The sequence below is a fragment of the Microchirus variegatus genome (assembly GCF_963457635.1).
Source record: "Microchirus variegatus genome assembly, chromosome: 10".
NCBI classification, from domain to species: domain Eukaryota; kingdom Metazoa; phylum Chordata; class Actinopteri; order Pleuronectiformes; family Soleidae; genus Microchirus; species Microchirus variegatus.
In genome coordinates, this window is record NC_139811.1 from 11,872,236 (window position 1) to 11,893,964 (window position 21,729).

General features: G+C 42.8%; 1 protein-coding gene across 1 annotated transcript; it reads left to right on the top strand.

Annotated features, from left to right (window-relative positions):
• Window positions 1–7,523: 7,523 nt before the first annotated feature.
• Window positions 7,524–21,564, top strand: atp2a1 (ATPase sarcoplasmic/endoplasmic reticulum Ca2+ transporting 1; the record flags this gene model as incomplete). The annotated part of the gene is made up of 24 exons (XM_083896052.1): window positions 7,524–7,647; window positions 7,756–7,892; window positions 8,685–8,702; window positions 9,047–9,129; window positions 11,053–11,157; window positions 13,082–13,220; window positions 14,356–14,436; window positions 14,523–14,608; window positions 14,905–15,060; window positions 15,148–15,289; window positions 16,147–16,313; window positions 16,400–16,488; window positions 16,578–16,680; window positions 16,753–16,884; window positions 17,803–17,928; window positions 18,023–18,241; window positions 18,342–18,453; window positions 18,535–18,758; window positions 18,857–19,077; window positions 19,521–19,723; window positions 20,040–20,125; window positions 20,207–20,340; window positions 20,892–21,009; window positions 21,433–21,564. The coding sequence occupies exons 2-24, from the start codon at window positions 7,775–7,777 to the stop codon at window positions 21,562–21,564; spliced, it is 2,994 nt and encodes a 997-aa protein (XP_083752178.1). The 5' UTR covers window positions 7,524–7,647; window positions 7,756–7,774.
• Between the last annotated feature and the right edge of the window lie 165 nt (window positions 21,565–21,729).

The following is a 21,729-nucleotide window of genomic DNA, read 5'->3' on the forward strand; positions in this document are numbered from 1 at the left end:
CAAACAAGGACTCTGTCTCCGCTTGTCAATAAAAACCAAGTTAGCGGGTGATTCTGTCCTTGGCAGCGTTCGCAGGTCTCGTCGAACTGCGTTGTGAAGTCGCTTCCATCTTGCTCATCACTCATCCATCATCATGTCATCGTTGCTGTTCCTCCAGCCTTGTGTACCCCAGATCATTCCCAGCCTATCCACGCTCAGGCCCGTATATGGCGGCACTATCCGACAGGGGAGCCACAGGGTTAAATATACTCTGAAGCTCCAAGAATGCCAAACTCCTCCATCTAACCTGACTGACTGACTGACAGCAAGAGAGAGAGAGAGATGGAAGCACACTGCAGGGCACAGGGGCTCACAATGGGCACATGTCATTGTCTCATTAGCATAAGCATTTTCTGATTGTTGTGACTTGACGTCAGAGCTATGACTTGCATTCATGAAACAAAGGTTTCACACTGTTTGAAATATTCCCAACAATTATACTGTATATTTCATAGTGTATGGTGCATTTAGGGTTAGCAGACTCAAACCCTTGTGGGACCCAGTGGTCTGATGGTTGATCTGTCCAGGGTGTGCCCCGCCCTTTTGCCCTATGTCAGCTGGGGTTGGCACAAGCAGAGCGACGCGTCACTCATGTGGAGGATAAAGCGGTAGACGATGGATGGATGGATGGATGGATGGATGGTGCTTTCACACTGAACTCATGTGACCCGTGATCGACTGTGTTAACTCAAGCAAACCCAGTTATTACTCGCCAGGTGCTAGCGATAGAGCTGTCTAGGTTCATAGTAAAGTATGACCATAGCAGGAAACCGAATTCCCTTGCTCTTCTTTTTTTCTTTCTAAACACTTTAAATGAAGTTCAAACAACAAGAACCACATGACACAATATATATGTCACACGAATACAAACGAGCGGAGACGCAAAAAAAACTACCAAAAAAAACAGTAAACAAAACAGTGTATAAAGTGCAAACAACAATGTAAAAAAAAGTGCAAAATACACACAAAGGGTCCACATTTTAAAGAATTATATTTTCCCAAGGGAGGAGCTGATCCCTATCGAGGGTTTTTCTCCTCCTGAGTTCTGATAAAACTTGTTTGTATACTGCATTACTGTCTATTATTCTTTGTTTTATGACAATTGCACACCGAGTTTTCCATTGTTGACTCTACAATGCAGATGACCAACTGCATGAGGTCCTAATGTTTCTGGTTTATTTTATTTTTTATCTATAAGTGAGTAAATTATCCATGTTAAGACCATTGTTTTTAAGTTTTTCACTATAGGTGAAATCTCAGGGGTTTTTTTTGTTCCCTTGCTCTTCTTCATCCGATCTCCCTCACTCTGCTCCAGCTCTTACTCGGGACGTACACATTCACCAACTGTCCTCCATTTAGTGGCTTTGTGTCTACTTCAGCGCATGTATATTTTGAATACGTGACGGATTTGTGCTGTATTGCTAAAACCTCAAAATAAACCTTAGACATTACCATTATCCTCACTGACTGTTAATAAACGTGGATGACTCGTCACCCTTTCCTCCTACTGTCCAATAGTGAAATCCGAACAATCCAGGATACAGGAAGTGCCATTTAGTGGTGTTGATGTCAGAGTCTGTGTAACAGTTATCACGTAGTGCTGAGGTCTACACCACCTGCCCGACCTAATGTAAGTTATTTTTGACATTTTAATTCAAATAAAACAGAACAATTAAACACTTATAAGACATGGTTTTCTTAGTTTCCCACCATGCCCAGTGTAGTATGTTTTATAAAAGACTAGGAATAGAGTATTGGCTGCTCCTCACTGCAAAACACAAACAGATCTTCTGAGGAGGAAGTGTCCAGTCTTTCCTTGGACCAGAGAAGGAGGGGTGTTGAGTGTCGGGGTTTACTCCGACTGAGATTCAATAACATAACAGAGCGACTTTGGAGCCAAGAGTTCGTCCTCACTTCATGTTGTCAGGGACACACGCACTTAAGACATGCACCTGACCTTCATTCACTCTCAGGCACAGTTTTTTCAAGGCACGTGGCTGAGATGATGGCAGCGGAGGAGAGGACATAAATCATGTGCTGCTGAAACCAGGCCATGTTTTAAGCAACTATTGAGATATAGTTACACAAGTTGTTTACATGCAGAGCATGTGTGCCTGCATTAAAACTTAACAGTCGCAAAGACGGCAAAACAATCACTATTCTCTTTCCCAAATCACAACATAGTTATTGCTCAACTCATTACTTAAGTATAAGACTTTATAGCATTATAGAGAAAGCGAGAAAGAGAAACTGAATTATTCACACAGCTTTAAAAGGCAGAAATCCCTGGCAGAACCAGATAAGTTCACGTAAAATAAAAATATAGTGGAGAATGTAGCTGCTAAAGAGCCAGATACTCTTCACAGAAGACGATGGAGATCAAACACAGCACTAAACGCCACTCAAGGTTGATTGTGTGGTCACAAATATAGACATAAACACTTTACTACCAACTGCCAACTACCATGTCTCAAATCTCAATATTTAACAAAGGAGTCTGGTCCCGGAGTCTGTGCTCCGGTCATGGAGGAAGTACTGAACAAATACTGAACAAATAGTTTTAATGAACTGATTCAGTTACACTGAGAACAACTGCTTTACAAGTCACTAGTGTGTCTCTCGTGTAAAAACGAAGTCAGAGCATTTTCATGCAGCCATGCAGTGATGACTCCGCCCACATAACCTAAACCGTGCCGGGACCATCGTGGAAAAGGGCCGTTAGATGTCGCATAGACTGTGTTTTCTTGTTGAAACGATAAAAATCAGCACATCTGCTATCTAGGCCTTGTAAACCAGTGCAAGTAGACATGGAAACTGTGTTGATAATAGACTGCACTAACGCTGACATTTAACTGATTGTGATGAATATTAATAATCATTTAAGGAACCTAGTGTTGTGGAAATGTCTCTGCTGCTGGTGAAGAATGACATAGAGGTTTTATTTTCATTGCAAGGAAAAGGTCATTCTTCACAGGAGTGATCCTTGCTGGAGAAAGACCCAGAGCAAAGTGAACCCTCCACATTTGTGTCTGAGCAGCACTCCCTTCGCATTCCTCCAATAGACAAAGACTCTACATTCAGACGGTGCTTTCACACCTCTTTGTCTACTGTAGACATCGGGGAGCTGGCTCCCTGCTGGTGTGGCAGGAAGGTGCAGGCTTGACACAATACACAACATACAATACACTATACACAAAGGACCTGGTATTCTGTACTGGCTGGGTATCAGTGTTGGGCGAATGTAGCTCTGAGACAGAGAAATTGAATTTTACCATTACACTAGTTATATCAGTACTTGACTCCAAATGGGGACAAAGTCTGCAAATCAAAATATTAATACACTGCATGTGGTGGCATGTGGTGAGTCTTGTGTAGATTAACAAGTACATTTCAGGGTTTTGGTGTCAGGCCATTAAGAAATCGTTCTCAGTTCCACTCCTGAGATTGAGGCGACACTTTCTCCAGCGGTCAGTGCAGTGTGCACAGTCTGGTTGCTACACAGATCAGTGCTGCTGCACAATCAACTTCACCTTGATACAACCTTTAAGCCTCAGTGCAGCATCTAGGGGGGTCCCGGTCTGCAGGGTGTCACATTCTTAAACCTCCCTGAAAGAACATCAGTGTTCTGCCATTGTGTCATAGCTGCCCACACACATGCCCACTGCACTATTTATACCGGAGGAGCACAACTGCTGCTATAGGTACAGTTACAGTGAGGCACTTCAAACCCCAGCTGCCCTGCTTCAGCTAAGAATACAGGGCACTATACACACAACACCTACACGCACACACACACACAATACTGCTTGCTCTGCTGCTACTTTTGGCCCTCATCATCCTCCTCCCTCCAAGTGCTTCCTGTATCCATCACATCTTTCACTGATGCACAGCCACAGACAGGCAGCACCGTCCTGATGTTCCCACCTCCCACGCCGAGCTGCCTGCCAACAAGCTCTCTCACACACACACACACATGCCTGTTACATCACAACTGAGTCTGTCCCCGTCCCAGCTCCAAATCGTTATGCACATAATCATTTGAGAGGGGAAATGAGAATGTGAAACATAACTGCATGATACCCAAATTAAAATATTTAACTGCCGGAGGTTTTGAGTATTTACACCTTTGTACGTACGAGGACATCCCGCTTATCCAGATACATTTGCGAAAGACTTTCTTTACATTTAAATTCTATGTATTCTTTGTGCATATTTTTCATTCGGAGGTCTTAATTAATATGACCAGCTTTCACCATGAACCTAAGGATAAGTGGTGTAGTTATTGAATGGATAAAATCATAAAAAAAAGATCAGGAACCTCATCCCCCTGGATGTCAAACAGCACTGAGCCCAAATGAAAACAGATATTATTTAACAGATAAAATGCTGAATAAATATATTATAATATAACATAATATAATATAATATAAAACCCCAGGTGAATTATATACGTAAATTAGTCATACAATCATACAATTATGATAGAAAATTGTAAAAGGTGACACAAAAATACCATAATTTGGTATGGGGGAAAAGTGCTATAATGTGTAAGATCTCACACTGAGAGGGAGGCTGTTCCATATGATGTCAAATATAAAGTCAAACACACATCACGATGGCAAAAGAGAACATAAAGGCACTTCTCATAAGAGATCTCTTGAGCTACTTTACAAACAGATTCCACAGTGCTGACAGCTCTTAGGCCATCGTAAGACTTAGAGGACAGTAGAGGACGTCCTGTTTAGAAGCATTTGTGTCCTTTGACTTGTCCATAGTTAGTCACAGGACAATGTCCTGAATGTCCTCAAGTTAACAAAATGTGTCTGCGCGCGTTAGTGAAAACAAAGAGGGACTGTGCAGTTTAGTCTGGAGGCTGAAGTTTGTTTCAGAGACATTTACTTTTCATTTCAACAAAATGGCGACCAATAACTGTTGCCGAGGCAACGCATCTAATGGACTGAAAGTCTCACGACAAAGAGCTCAAATTACTTGCATGCACACACTCCTAATTCTTCTTTCTAAGTAATGATACCAAACAAATGTTTCAAGAACTGTGTGAGAGCACTCTGTGTATGTTCATGTGTGTGTGTGTGTGTGTGTGTGTGTGTGTGTGTGTGTGTGTGCACAGGTGGTGCAGCATTATCGCCACTGTGTTTTATTAGAGCCCAGTGCCTAGAATGAGACACAGTAACCCGATCCCAAAAGGCAGATTGAGCTAAATGTCAGAGAACCACCTTGAGCCCTGCACACTGCTGCAGAAGGCTCACAACAGCAGCGGCGAGGGGTCAGAGTGCGAGACACAGCCACGCAGCCGCTTCACAACAAACAGTCCGCCGGGAGGGAAACACAAGACACGAGCAAAGAGGAAAAAGAAGAGCGAGAAATAAAAATAGAGAAACGGAGAGATACGGGAAGAAGCGAGGCGATGAAAGACGACGCTCTGATGTTGACAAGTGACGGCTCTACTGTGGCCTGTTAACAACGGAACAGGTGCAAATTGTCAAAAGAAAATACCTCAAGTAATTCAACCTCTCAGATTGTTATCTCCTTATTCATTGTCTTCAAATCTCCTGCTGCATTCATGCACTCATCCATCCATCCATCCATCATCCATCCATCAGATCTGTATCTGTTAAATGTCTTTGACCTTCTTTCTCTCAAAATAAGGACACAACTCTCAAGGATCGTAGCAATCAACTATTTTCATATTGTAATAGTTGATTATGTATAAGATTTAGGTGATATAATCATTATTTTTGGGGGATTTCTTTTTGAGTGTACAATCACCTAAATATATCGGTGTTGCCCTTTATATTTACGCCATGTTTTCAATGGACAAATAAAAACTCTTTTGAGTTTTGATGATAACAAAGGCTACATAGGTTACCCCAAACACTTGATAATCAGGAGATATTCCGATGCAACATGCATCCTCAGGAATAGATGTTGCTAAATCCTATCCTGGTATATTAGGAAGAGTTGCTACTACCGCAGTGGCAGCTGATGAGAATCCATTTCAATCATGTCAATCGATCATCAATAAAAGCACTCCTGTCAGTTGGACAAATCATTAGTACACTGTAGTGTAAACTAGTCAAAGTATATTGATTTTGTGCAAAGAGCATCTTACACAAAGCAGCTTTTCTGAACTTGTTTCCAAACCAATAATTATCATTAATAATTATACTGTCAGTAGCAAGTGGACTCATCTAAGAGGCGTCTTTATGCTACAATTCCAATGAAGACTCAAAGTGTTTTGGATAACCATGATGTGGACAAATGGGAACCTACCCACACATCTATCTGCATGTAATTGAAATTAGACTATTGTTGTCTTCTTCTGTGTATGATTTGTTTAGTCTTCCATGCACTAGAGAGACAACATCACACCTGGTCCTCCCCCTTCTGTCCAAACACTGCCTCATTATCATCTTAATAGATGGATATTTGTCAAATATGGAAGGAAAACTGACGCCGTTTATTGTTCTTATCAGCAAAATATACATTGTTCTGTCGTTTGACGGCAGTCAATTTGTTAACAGTGATGCATCAAATCCAACCTCCTCTCCTCCCATAGAGTGAGAAAGAGTTACACATACTTGCATTGTCTTGATTTTAAATGATAGTGACACCTAATGGTGAGACTGCGGATTCACAAGCACAGTCAAGGATCTACCGCGGCCTTCATGTACCAGAGAGGATTTCGTTCTTTTGGCCTTAACATACAAAAGGCTTATTCTAAGGCTGCAAAAACCCGATCATTTTTATTTTAAAGCGATTATACACTTATACAAACATACTTATGGATAGTGTGTTTTAGTTCCAGCTAATAAACACTGAACTTAAAAAAACGTAAATTAAATAATTTGTTGAGTTTAGAGGCAAATTCTTTTTTCTTGGTGTGAATGATGTCACAGTTTAAGTGGTTTGTAGTTGTTATCAAACACAGTAGTTCTTTATAGTGTGTTTTATATGCAGAGCTTATTTTCTATCCTCCTCATTCACCAGATACCGAGGTAGACGTCAAGAGCAACTTGGGGTTAAGTGTATTATTGCCCAGGATGTGGGCTAATGGAGCCAGGGATCCAACCCCCAACCTCCCAGTTGGAAGATGACCCACTCCACCACTGATCCTACCACAACCACCCACTTAACACACACAGTAGTGGTCTGTCATGTTCCCATCAATGTCCCCTACCTCTCATTCAGAAAGCCATTACATCGCCCCTCCTTGTTTCTGACCATGCATGCTCTCAAATGTACATCTTATTTCCAGCGTGACGGGTGCTCGACCCCCCTGCAGTTGTTGCCCCTCGCACCCTCCCGCCTATTCTTTACCACGGGCCAGCACCATCAGTGCCCTGCCCACTTATATGTGATGTTCTCGGCCAATGAGGGCTGAGTTCACGCTGAGCAAGCACCAATGAGGCCACTTTTTCATGTGTATAAAACTTTTCAGGACAGTTTGCCGGGTTGCACTTTCTGTCAGTCCAGGGCTCCGAGAGGTGAGCAACAGCCCAGAGAGAGAGTGAGCGAGAGGGGGGAAGAGAGAGTGTAAACAAAGGGGGTTGCCAGTGTATAATCCCAATCCCACACTTTAAGAAAGTGGTGGGTGATCATTTCTCTAGTTGTTTTAAGTTTCATTTTGAGGCCAGCTGAGCCACTCAGACTGATGTGTTTCTGTGTTTTTTTTTTTTTTTCTCCTTTGTCCTGAAGCCGCTCCAGTTCAGCGAGGATGGAGAACGCACACATGAAAGAGTCGGCGGACGTTCTGTCCCACTTTGGCGTCTTTGAGGACACAGGCCTGTCTCCAGATCAGGTCAAGAAGAACCTGGAAAGATATGGCTTCAACGGTGAGGGGGGGGGGGGGGACAGTTGGATGGAGCTATGGAGAGTGGACAGAAAGAGTGGGTAGTGATTGAGGAGCTGCAGAAGGAAGGAGGTCGCTGGATGTAGCTGGGATGACTGTGAGAGGTTTCTAGCAAGACGAAATGGTAGAAACAGGCACAGAGGGAAGAAGGTGGTGGAGGAGGAGAGGAAGTGAGAAGACTACTGAGGACTGATAGATGATGTGATGATAGTCTAATTAAAGGAAACTATCTCAAAGATGAAAGAGGGGGAGGGGGGTTTTCGTGGAGCAGGTGCATCACCGTTTCAGGTTTCTGACAATCACCACTAACTGCTTTTCAGCTCAGATTAAAGACAATCCTGCGAGATGAAGGCGGTGAAACCAACAACAAAAACTCTCATAAAGGTTGAAAGTTGACTTTGAGATTTGAAACATTTGAATGTCAGGGAATTAAGCACATATGTCTTAGTTTGTAGTGTCACACTGTCAGTGAGCATGTGTGGAGAATCTCAGTGGACACAGTAACAGCAAACTATAATAAGAGAAAGAGAGACTTAATGGTCACAGCAGAGGTCAGTTTGTGACGTCACACAGTGGGACACGAAGGCCTGAACAATGTGCAGGCCTGGGAATGTGTGCAGTGTAATTATAGATACTCTGTGTTCTGTTTTTTTTAATGGAATGGTTACAAAAATAAAAAAAAAGTTGGCTTTATTATTTGCATTTAATGCCACGATTAAAGCAGTAAATGTAGAATGCTGCTGTGCTTTATTAATATGTCTCTCTTAACCCACAGAGCTTCCAGCAGAGGAAGGTGAGTCCACTTTAAACACCTGCTCTCTATTCATGTATCAATTGCATATCCTGTTGATCAGAGTGCAGCTTTTTTAACTTTGGGACATGTACCCACACCCCCCCCCCCGACTTCCTGTCACCCAGTCAACACCTGTCATTGGCCTGGAGATGGTCATAGTAGCGCAAATAATGTGTTTACACTACACACAGCTTCAGTACAAATGTGTGGCATGAGATTTTATACCATGTTAATGTAAATGCCCCTAAAATATACAGATTTGTTTTCATTGCCAACAAATTTCCACATTTAGATATAAGAACATATTCTCACATCATTGAAAATTGTCATTTTCTTTTCATCAGGAAAGAGTATTTGGGAGTTGGTGGTGGAACAGTTTGAGGACCTGTTGGTCAGAATCTTACTGCTGGCCGCCTGCATCTCTTTCGTGAGTCGTGTTTGCTTTTCTATAGCATATAAAAATCGTTTCTTCCCTTTTGATTGATCACTAGATTTTTGAGAAGCTGGAGGACAGAGGATTATTTGTTCCATTATGACCAAATCTATCATATTGAAGCTCACCACTGAGAAGGTGAAATAACGTGTTTTTTACACCATTGAGCCCAAGCCATTTACAATAAGCAGCACCAATTGGATATTTATGTCAGACTGAATTTAGGGACCATCAGAGCTGAACGTTAGCTGCTCTAAGTCGTTGCAAAGAGGTCATACATTTCAAACACAAAGTACCTCAGAGCAGAACTAAAACACATCTGATAAAAGAGCAGGAACATCACTGACAAATACAAATGTAAGTGTTAAGTAAATAAGCTAATGGTGACTTTGCCGGTCCCCCCCCAGTGATGAGTTGTGTCTACTTTAACCCCTCGCATGTTTTCTTTGTGAATTACGACACTGTTACATTCGAGCTGACAAACTTCTCCGCACATACATCACTGAGCTATTAAATCACACTTGGACTCGTGTACGCAACAAACACAAGGAATCCCTCTGTGTCCTGTGCCCCCTCCAAACTGTTTTGGGGAGAAGAGAAGGCTGGACACATTGTCTTTATCCTCATTCTCTGCCCTCTGGCCTCCCTGCACAGCTGTCACAATGGCCTTAGAAGGCCCGACTTCTCCACTGCGCAACTGTGTGCACGCGTGTGTGTGTGTAGGAGCTTTATTTTAAGAAAGTCTCAAGCCAGGACGAGAAACTGTATCCTTGGACAAAGGTCAGGGATGGACGGAACGAGGGACGGCTTGCGGCAGTAGGAGAGAGTGAGAGACAGAGAGGGGGAGGCGGGGGGGAGTCAGGGATTGGGTTGCACAATGGCATTGTTTGCTACAATGACAAACGAGAGCAATAGATTCAGAGGCGTATATGGTTTCTAAAAGGGAGAACACTAAATACTGCAAATACATGGCCATCCTATTCATAAACACAGGAATGTCCTCGCACTGCAACACGCTGACAGGCTCTGACACTCATTGTGGGGATCGATTGTGTCTTTGAAGAGAGGCAGGGTGAAGACAGACCGGAGAGAGAGAGAGACTGAGCAGTGGAGCCTATTTTATAGATAAGGGTGAGAAAAGATGTGAGATTTAAAAAAGCAGATAAGAGAAAAACACAGAAGACTGTGATGCAAAGCAAAATGCAACTGGTGGAGGATGTGAACCCTCCGATCTGCTTTGCGCTCCACTGGCCTGCACCTAATCTGTGTCAGTGTCAACACGAAAGGTTCCCCAAAACACATCTGTGATGGAAACACACGGAACTCCTGCACACACACACACACACGTGTCAGACTATAGGTTTGGAGACGAGTCACATGGAGGGGAAAGGCTTCACACATGAGATTCAGCGGTGACAGTAAAAATGTAATTCGATCTAGTAATGTTTCATAACACAAAAATAGCTCTGCGATGGAGCTAACAGCAGTAAACGATGACCCTGTAACCCTTGGCAACAAGTGCACAACAGATTTGACAATAAGAGGGGAACCTGAGTGTCTTACTGATATCAAAAATAAAATATCCCATTGTTCAAACACTAGAATATGAACGATAATACATGTATAAGAGTGAAATAGTGTCAACATATGGCTACAGCTTAACTTACTGCAAGTCCTCACATCTGTGCAGCATAAATTAAAGGGACATTTAAATGATTAATGCATTTTAACAGGTAAAGGGTAAACATCATTCAGCAAAAGTGTACTTAAATCTTAATAAGAGAAAAAAACATGACATATTTTAGTGCTTCATTAGAAAATGTAACCAGCAAACATTCTAATAATTGGTTAATAGTTAGGCAAATATTTGCATGTTTTTGCCAAAATTGCATTCTAATGCCTGCCTGTCTGTTTTAGGTACTTGCTTGGTTTGAGGAAGGAGAGGAGTCTGTCACTGCCTTTGTCGAGCCCTTCGTCATCCTCCTCATCCTCATCGCAAACGCTGTTGTTGGAGTGTGGCAGGTTGGTATAACGCACATGTTTTCACCAGAAACTACTTGATGTCACATATAGTTTCCACACAAAAGTTTGTTGAAAAATTTGTTGCTGTATCTTGTCCAGATTACTTTAAGTATAGCAAGTTAAGTGATTTTAAGGTAATCTGACTAGTTTTGTAAATACACCTAAACACCACCAACACATTTTTTGTCACAAATATGACACATATTTGCAGAAGAACAATGTTTCTCAGTCTCGGTATCCTTATGATTGATGGTCATCATCATAAATACTTAAAAAAAAACTTAATTGACTCCCTTGTGAGTGAGTGGAAATTGTCGAATATGAACGATAATACATGCATAAGAGTGAAATATGAAAAGACACATTAGGTATCTGTTTTAGTTTGATACAAAAAAAAATATTGCTGTTATCATATAAAATATGATGAATATAAAATATGTCTACAGGTACAGCATGTGTTTAATATCATGCCAGAATATTGAATATAATGGTCTACAATGTTGTTTAATGACAACAAACAGACCACAAGCCCTCACAATTGTGAATAACTTTAAATGATAAATCTTTTAAATGAATAATGCATATTAAAAAGTGACTTAATTTTCTTTTAATGCCTCACACTTTAGTACCATTACAGATCTATAGAAAGAGCTCTGGCTACTAGGACAAACATTAGTCAGGGCAAGAGCTATAGCAATAACTTTCACTTTAGACAACACACACACACACACACACACACACACACACACACACACAGAGAGAGACACAAGTACAGCTGCATCACGCAAGGACACATACCTGTCCCTGAATACTGTCTTTTACACACACACCTAAATAGACTCTCAACTTAGCAACAGTCACAGTCAACAGTGTGTGTGTGTGTGTGTGTGTGTGTGTGTGTGTGTGTGTGTGTGTGTGTGTGTGTGTGTGTGTGTGTGTGTGTGTGTGTGTGTGTGTGTGTGTGTGTGTGTGTGTGTGTGTGTGTGTGTGTGTGCGTGTGTGTGTATGTGTGTGTGCAGTCCGTTCTGGTCGCATGTGCATGTCCTTCCCTTTGAGCACACACGCTCCTTCCAGAGAAGTTCAAGGGAAGCCAGAATGAGTGGCATGACATCAGCAAGAGGTGAAAAGGTGAAAGGTTAAGCCAACAGGGCAAATGAAGGGACCCAGTCCTCCACAGTAAGAATACAGTGTGATGATCCGGTTACCACAGGCCTCGTATGTGTGTGTGTGTGTGCTCTTCTGGCGTAAACGCTAACCTCGTCAGGACCAGTCGTCCTCATAGAGACCAATACCTGGTCCTAATGAACTCGTTAATTTTAGGGGTTAAGGTTCAGATTAGGGTTAGACGTTAACTGGTTGAAGGTTAGGTAAAACTTTATTTAGGCTGTCCAAATAAATGGAAGTCATTGTGGTGTTTAAAGAAGAATAGCTGTGCAAATTTGTGAGTGAGTGTGTGTGTGAGTGTGAGGGGTTCATATTAACACTGCAGTAGTCATTTGGAAACTATGCACAAGGATTCACACATGGGGGCATGGGGAGAACAGAGATAGGCAGAGCGGCTGGCATAAGTCGGGCTTTACACTTTGAGGCGTTGGAGGGCAGCCTCCGAAGAAATCAAAGACGGATCCGAACAATACTCTGTGACCAGCCTGCTGTTCGGCATTACACTGCCCTGACAGATGGACATCCCGTCATGCACACGGACACACACCTGGTGTTCACGATAAAGACACCGCAAATACTTTGTAATTGAACATTTTGTTCTCAACAGCTCTTGGACCAGTCATTTCTATAGACACAAGAAGATGTGCTATTTTGTTTTACTTAACATTTATGTGTATATCTAATATTAAAAAGTGGCTCTCCATATAAAAAGCACTGGTATAGACTATAAAACATGTGTTTTGTGTGTGCTTTACCTCAGGAGCGCAATGCAGAAAGTGCCATTGAGGCTCTGAAGGAGTACGAGCCTGAGATGGGGAAAGTTTACCGGGCGGACAGGAAGAGCGTGCAGAGAATCAAGGCCAGGGAGATGGTTCCTGGTGATGTGGTGGAGATTTCCGGTAAGATTCCCATCCATGGCACAGACTTCCTGTGTCTGCTGCAAACCAATCAGACAATACATACAATATGCACATGTGATTTCGGTGTTCCTTTACATTTTTGGAGCAGTATACAATACATTAATAGTATACTATTAGCCCCAGTACAAGTTAAAATAAAGGTAATGCATAGGAAATCTAACTTTTCAAGCAAACTTATAGGAACAAATATGAGTATGAAATGTCTGAGTGGCATGAACTGGATGTTGTGTATATAAAATATGGGATAGTATTAAAATATCCTTCGTATTGCACAATTTTGCAAACACTGGTAAATGATGTCTGTGTGCATTCAGTTTCCAGACTGTAAGAAACAATGATTAATCAGTAAAAAGGTCTTTAGCACAGGAAAGCTACATTGACACAGAACAAACAAACTTATAATGAAGTTAAAGTTTGTTTGTTTTACAATTATAATGTCTGATTACTAATGTGAAATGGAAAACTGCCAGATATGGAGCTGCTCAGCATCACATATTTACTGGATCAGTGTCCGCTCATGTGTGTTTGCTCAACTCACATTTATTCATATAGAGATGCATTGTCTACTAATGTCCTTGGGATTGAACGTGGACCCTTTTAAGGCAGTCACGGAGAAAAAGGGGTGGAGGGGAACTGAAGAAACCTGTGGGAGAGAGAGAAAAAAAATAACAAGCTTGAGTATAAATACATTTAATATTGACTCCCTCTTCTGTCTCACCCTCTCCCTCTGTTTGTTGTACACCTGTTCCTTTCATTTCATGATCTCCCCAAGGTCTCCCGCTCCCTCTGACTGACTGACTGTGGTATCAGTTTTCAACAACACCACTATCCATCCAGAGTGCTAAAACCAGTCAATCAACCCTGCACCCCCCCCCCCCCACCTCCCTCCATACCTCCATCCCTCTGTAATGCTGCAGTCAGATTCATATACTATATATCACTCTCTACTATATAACCCTGTCCAAAAGCAGCCACATGGACGGAGACCAAATCAAATTTGGATTTTGATGAAGTAACATTCTTGTGTATGTTGTGTATGTGTAAAGCTGTAGTGCTCATCAAGCTATATAAATACAAACCATTTACGTGTGTGTTTGTGTGTTTGTGTGCCTAGTTGGTGACAAAGTGCCGGCCGACATCAGGATCATCTCCATCAAATCTACAACCCTGCGTGTAGACCAGTCCATTCTTACTGGTAGGTGTTACAAAGCGCAAAAGTGACTTTATATTTGATATGATCTGCGTTCACCCTTGATCAACCGACACTGGTGTTTCCTATAGGTGAGTCCGTCAGTGTGATCAAGCACACTGATGCCGTGCCAGACCCTCGCGCTGTCAACCAGGACAAGAAGAACATGCTGTTCTCTGTGAGTGAGTTTTACTGCATCCTGCTCCTTCTGTGTCATGTCTTCAAAGTTGACTCTTCTTTACATAGATGAAGAAAAATAATCAGACGAGGAAAAGCACAGGTGTGACATTAAAGGTGCCTGTTTTATGTGGATACTACTGCTCAAAACTAAGGTCACAGGGTCAGCGAAGTGATTACAGTTTATCATGGACGTGAACCAAAGCTCATGACAATCCATCCAATCTTAATCGTTGCACAAAGGCTAGCTGAACCATTGTTCTGACAAGCGTCTTCCTCTCTCAAAACTGCATTCAGGGCACTAACATTGCTGCTGGAAAAGCCATCGGTATCGCCGTGGCGACCGGCGTCTCCACTGAGATTGGTAAGATCCGTGACCAGATGGCCGCCACCGAGCAGGAGAAGACGCCACTGCAGCAGAAACTGGACGAGTTTGGAGAGCAGCTCTCCAAGGTGAGTGAGATGAACACTGAAATTCTGGATGGAAATGATGTAATGTAACTAATATCTCACACATGCCTCCGACATCCTATCCTCCAGGTCATCTCCCTGATTTGCGTGGCAGTCTGGATAATCAACATCGGCCATTTCAATGACCCCGTCCATGGAGGTTCCTGGTTCCGTGGAGCTATCTACTATTTCAAGATTGCTGTGGCTCTGGCTGTGGCTGCTATTCCTGAAGGTAAACCACTGGGAGCTACTTCCATTGGGTCGCACAAGGGGTTTATATTATCTAAGATTCAGGCTGTGTCGCTGGTCTAAATGATGCTGCAGCTCCCACTGTATGAAAATTCCGATGAGAGTCGTAGGCTTAAGAGAGTGTTTTAACAATCTTGCACAGTTAAATAACATTTTTGGATATATTACACTTTGGCATGGTGGTTTCCAGTTTGTTGTTCTTGGTCATGTATTGGTTGGGTTTTGTTTTGAAGCCCAAAAGAGTTGAGTAAAGACAGAAACAGGAGATTCAGTGGCAAAAAGACAATCAATTAAATCATAATATGTAATGACTAAAAACAGCTGAGAAAGTAAGAAACCCTCACACTGCAGTCAGCTGCAAAATGTGCCGACAATACCTAATACGTGAAGAACGTCATCTGCAAACACTGATGCCACCATAATGTCACTGAGCTGGACGCTCTCCAGACCTTCTCCGCACCACAGTCAGAGTTAACTTTTGCCAAGAATCTGAACACAGACCTGACTCTGGGTGCAAAAGGACTGACTGGCCCGCAGGTCCCCCCTCACACAAATACCCCTAGAGAACAAAATAGTTTTGGTTGTGCTCCAACCGATGTGTTAAGAACCGCATTGGGACTACCACTGTTGTCAGTCGGCCAAATGGCACAGACTCTCATGTCCAGGTGCTTTTGAGCAGACGTGGCGGATCATTTTCTTTTGTTAAGAGCGCAAACTTGATATTTCCTCATCCGTAAACCTTTGTTTTAGCTTTCTAATTGTTTTTAAATATTTCCCACCTCACATCAACTTCTCCATGTTCTTCTTTTATGCCCTGCGCTCAATTCACGCGTCCATCAGGCCTCCCTGCTGTCATCACCACCTGCCTGGCTCTGGGAACACGCCGCATGGCAAAGAAGAACGCCATTGTCAGAAGCCTGCCCTCCGTGGAGACCCTGGGCTGCACCTCAGTCATCTGCTCGGACAAGACTGGTACACTCACCACCAACCAGATGTGTGTCACTAAGGTGGGTTCACACTCATTGGTGTCAAACTAAACTAAAAAAACAGAAACAATCCAACACAGAGCTTTGTGTTTTTTGTTTCCATGCAGATGTTCGTCGTTGACAAAGTGGATGGTGACAGTGTTTCCCTCAGTCGCTTTGACATCTCAGGCTCAAAGTACACTCCTGAGGGAGAAGTGTAAGTGTCAGACAAATGGAAACGCATGAAACAATGACCCGATATTGAGGAACGTTATCTTGACGACACATATTTGTCTTGCATTTTAGAACAAAGAATAATACGCTTGTGAAGTGTGGACAGTATGACGGCCTGGTTGAGCTGGCCACCATCTGTGCTCTCTGCAACGACTCTTCTCTGGACTACAATGAGGTCTGCAGCACAGAAGCATAGTTTGTGCTCAAATCAGGCTGAAAACGTCCTCACGTTTATTCTTTCTCTCAGTCCAAGGGTATTTACGAGAAAGTGGGTGAAGCCACTGAAACGGCGCTGTGCTGTTTGGTCGAGAAGATGAACGTGTTCAACACGGACGTCCGTGGCCTGTCCAAGGTGGAGAGGGCCAATACGTGCTGCTCTGTAAGTCTTCACATGATCTCACACCGCATAATATTGGACAAGGAGGAAAAGTCCGTCTGTCTTTAGGTTTAGTAACTAAATCTATTCAAGTTCTATAATGGACTGGCGATCAGTGGCGATCAGTGCAGGGCCTTTCACTCTACAGTATGTCATGTGGGATTAGCTCCAGCTCGCCACGACCCTCATGTGGAGGATAAAACAGTAGACAATGAATGAATTGACTATTATCAATTACTTAAAGGTGCATTATGTAATAAATCTAAAGCAACTGGCCATAAAATCCTCCTAATTTGTTACAGAGACTCAGGAATAATATTCACATAACAAACTGAACTCACCAACAACAGTAGAGCCAAAATATTCGCATTATAAAAAATGTTTTGAAATCATGTTTTGGCATGTGGCGCCACCTACCGCCGTCTCCCAGTCATTGCAGTCAGTAGAATCTCAGCTGCTGACCACGGGTTGCCAGTTACGTCAGAAAACGAAACCTAAAAGACCTCTGTATTTTGAATGTGAATGTAGTAACCGTTTTTGGCCACATTCATGCAAATATGGCACCTTTAACATGAATGATTGGTCAAATGTCTGGTTGCATGTGAAAGATTATACTTGCAGTGACAGTACACATGCTCAAAGAACTTGGAGCGTAACCTTTTATCGGACAAGTGACTATAAATGGTCACTTTCGCAGTCCAGTAAGGTTGGACAATGATGTGACTTCTCTCAGCCAATTAGCAAAGGTGAAGCTCCATCACAGATAGTGACATCATGTCGTCGGACCAATCGGCAGCGGGATGGGGTGAGGGTTAGGGTTAGAAGCTTAATGTTCTGAAGCTTAATATGATTTATACACACATATATATATATATATATACATTTCAATAGTTCACCTGCTTTTGCTTCACTTTCTTTCAGGTGATCAAGCAGCTGATGAGGAAGGACTTCACCCTGGAGTTCTCCAGAGACAGGAAGTCCATGTCAGCCTACTGCTCTCCTGCTAAATCCGCCAAAGCCCCTGTGGGAAACAAGATGTTTGTTAAGGTGAGTGTGTGACACTAGGACATCACCAAAGACATGGGACTCAATAAAATAAAAATAAATCACGTCTTTTTTCTTTTTCTTTTTGTGATGTCAGGGTGCTCCAGAGGGTGTCATTGACCGCTGTGCCTACATCCGCGTGGGCACCACCCGCGTACCTCTGACAGGTCCCGTTAAAGACGACATCCTGTCAGTCATCAAAGAGTGGGGCACGGGTCGCGACACCCTCCGCTGCTTGGCTCTGGCAACCAGCGACAATCCTCTGAGGAAGGAGGAGATGAACCTGGAGGACGCAACCAAGTTTGTAGACTATGAGGTGAGTGATGGGAGGGCAAGAAAGTAAGAGATCTAAAAGTCAAGAAAAGTTTACATTTGTTTTCTTAACCGTAAACCTTTTTTTGTCTCATTACATCCAGACTGATTTGACCTTTGTGGGCTGTGTCGGCATGCTTGACCCTCCTCGCAAGGAAGTTATGAGCTCCATCGAGCTGTGCAGGGCTGCTGGCATTCGTGTCATCATGATTACTGGTCAGTTTAAGAGGTTACAACTCAGAAATAAACAAGCCTGAAGAAAAAGCTCAATATTAATGTCTTTTCCCCCACTGATAGGTGATAACAAGGGCACAGCTGTAGCCATCTGTCGCCGTATTGGCATCTTCTCAGAGGATGAGGACGTCACTAACAAGGCCTTTACTGGTCGTGAGTTTGATGACCTCGCTCCGTATGATCAGAAGATTGCCGTCCGAAAGGCTTGCTGCTTTGCGAGAGTAGAACCGTCCCACAAGTCTAAGATCGTGGAGTTCCTGCAAGGTTTTGATGAGATCACAGCCATGGTGAGGTGACAGAGCTGCCTTTGTGTTCAAGTTAAACACAGTGATTTAATCTCAGTCATGTCCTCTGAATCTACGCTTCTTCTCTACCCATCATTCAGACCGGTGATGGAGTGAACGATGCCCCCGCCTTGAAGAAGGCGGAGATTGGCATCGCCATGGGCTCTGGCACTGCCGTTGCCAAGTCAGCCTCTGAGATGGTCCTGGCCGATGACAACTTCTCTTCCATTGTGTCTGCTGTTGAGGAGGGCAGAGCCATCTACAACAACATGAAACAGTTCATCCGCTACCTCATCTCCTCCAATGTCGGCGAGGTCGTCTGGTGAGTTCAGGAGTTCTGCTCTGATATGTGATAGTCATAGCAATAATAGAGCAGACAAAGAGAAAAATGTAGCATATTCACGCCAGGTTCTTACATTCCCACTGATCGGAGCAGTAGCCAAAAACCTGTGTGCATTATTGAGTCTTTGGACCCGGGAGTGAATGCTTGTAAAATAAAAAATTCCACAGTTTGCAACGTCAGGGAACTACAGCGTAATTAGCATACCATAGATTTTGTAAACTCTCTTTCACAAATTTCCACTTATGCATTGATGTGTCCTCCGTAAAGCCACGCCCTTGCCCATAGTACATACTGTATAAAAGGCTTGTGTTAAAATTATTACACTTTGCTGGTCTTAATGATATGAACCTCCTTTTAGGGCAATATTACACTACTTTTCTACTGTGTGAAACCTAAAAACACAAATTGTGCTTCTACTTCAGTATCTTCCTGACAGCTGCTCTGGGTCTGCCTGAGGCTCTGATCCCTGTCCAGCTGCTGTGGGTCAACCTTGTGACTGACGGTCTGCCTGCCACCGCACTGGGATTCAACCCTCCTGACCTGGACATCATGGGCAAAGCTCCCCGCTCCCCCAAGGAGCCCCTCATCTCTGGCTGGCTCTTCTTCAGATATCTGGCGATTGGAGGTAAAACACAGATATTCAGATAATCTCTTTAATACAATCAAGCACCTGAAGTTAGATATGTGAATACGTCTTTAACTGAATAGAAATGGGGGATTTTCAGTCTTTGATTAGTTTATTTCTCACCCAGTTGCCAGGATTATATATTGCTGTTGAGCATTTCAGGAATCTGTCATATCCACAGATGTGTGTATCAGTGTGATAGGTGTGTTGCTGGCTGTGAATGTGTATGAAGTTAGTTTTAGGGACAAAAATCACCTGGTTAAAATCATTAAGCTTTGTTTTTGGATCTAATTCTTGGTGTATAAATGTTCTCCAGGGTACGTTGGTGCCGCAACTGTTGCAGCAGCTGCCTGGTGGTTCCTGTACTGCGATGAGGGCCCAATGGTTACTTTCTACCAACTGGTCAGTATTCAACATTGTTGTTAGTGTAGTGTATCTGTAGAGCAGCACCAAACTGAAGCAATTTTGTGTTTCTGTCATCAGTCACACTTCATGCAGTGCAGCGACGATAACCCAGACTTTGACGGGATCCACTGCGATGTGTTTGAGGCTGCTCCTCCAATGACCATGGCTCTGTCTGTGCTGGTCACCATTGAGATGTGCAACGCTTTGAACAGGTTTGACCACACTGTGTGAACTCGGAGGTTTTCAACCACTAACCTCAACACTGTTATTAGGAGAAAGAAGAAAAAAAAAGATAATCCTCCTAGTGATGTGAAGTGGCCATGTACATCCAACTACTCATACTTAAGTACTTCTATTTAATTCTACTTCATACTTACTGTGCTTTTTACTTTTTTTTTAATATACACCTGGTAATTTAAAAAATACCTACTGCATGCACCAAGCAGAAATACTATAATGTATAATGGTAAATAAAACACACTCAACCCATTTTTGTACTTTTCATGATGGACTTTTCTTGAGTAGCTTTAAATGTAATGTTACTTTTACTTTTTACGCATGAAAGAATAAAAATAAAAACGTATATATTTTCAAGAAACAAAAGCTCAACTCTGACGCTGGTTTATAAGCAAACAGAAACTAGTCAATGACACACCAATTGAGCATTTGCCATATCTTTAGATCATTATTTTTTCCTCATGCATTAACGTACCACTCCACCTCCCCATCCAACCCCATCTTCCTCCTCCTCCTCATCTCCCAGCTTGTCTGAGAACCAGTCCCTGGTGCGCATGCCCCCCTGGAGCAACTGCTGGCTGATGGCTGCCATGACCCTCTCCATGTCCCTTCACTTCATGATCATCTACATCGACCCCCTGCCCGTGAGTCTTGGCACCACATCGTGCACCACATCCATCTCTTTGTCCCTAACGCACACTGCCTCTCCTCTGCTTGTTTTATTTCCCCACAGTTATCAGGTCACAGTCGTTATCAAGTTACACACAAACACACATTAACCAGTAAAATCAGGATAACTATTTCTGCCTCTGTTTGATCAAGGAGAACAGAAACATTACATAACATTATTTCTATGCTGCGTCTTTCATGTCAAAATAACTTCTGTCAAGAAATACTATCAGACCTGATTGCGGGAGCATTGCAAACTGCTAAACTGTTTTTTTTTTTTAACCAGTAGAATTCACTTTTCATGCACACATAATCTGACATTTACATTGGAATAAATGTGAGCGGTATTGTTCATGCGGCAGTTATAAACACACCACTGTGTTCTCCTTCCTTCACAGATGATCTTCAAGCTCACTCACTTGAACGTGGAGCAGTGGTTGATGGTGCTGAAGCTCTCCGTGCCGGTCATCCTCATTGATGAGCTTCTCAAGTTTGTGGCTCGCACATATCTGGATGGTAAGCTAAATTAACCTATCACTTGTTTTAATTTAATCAGCGTCAGCTACAGATGGAGTTGGTGACTCTCTCAGGAAGAATTCAAACCTGTTTTTCTGGTGGTGATGATGAGCCTTCAGTCACTTTACTTGAAATTACTTTTATGATAATGTAACAACCACGTCTGACCAGTAGCCACA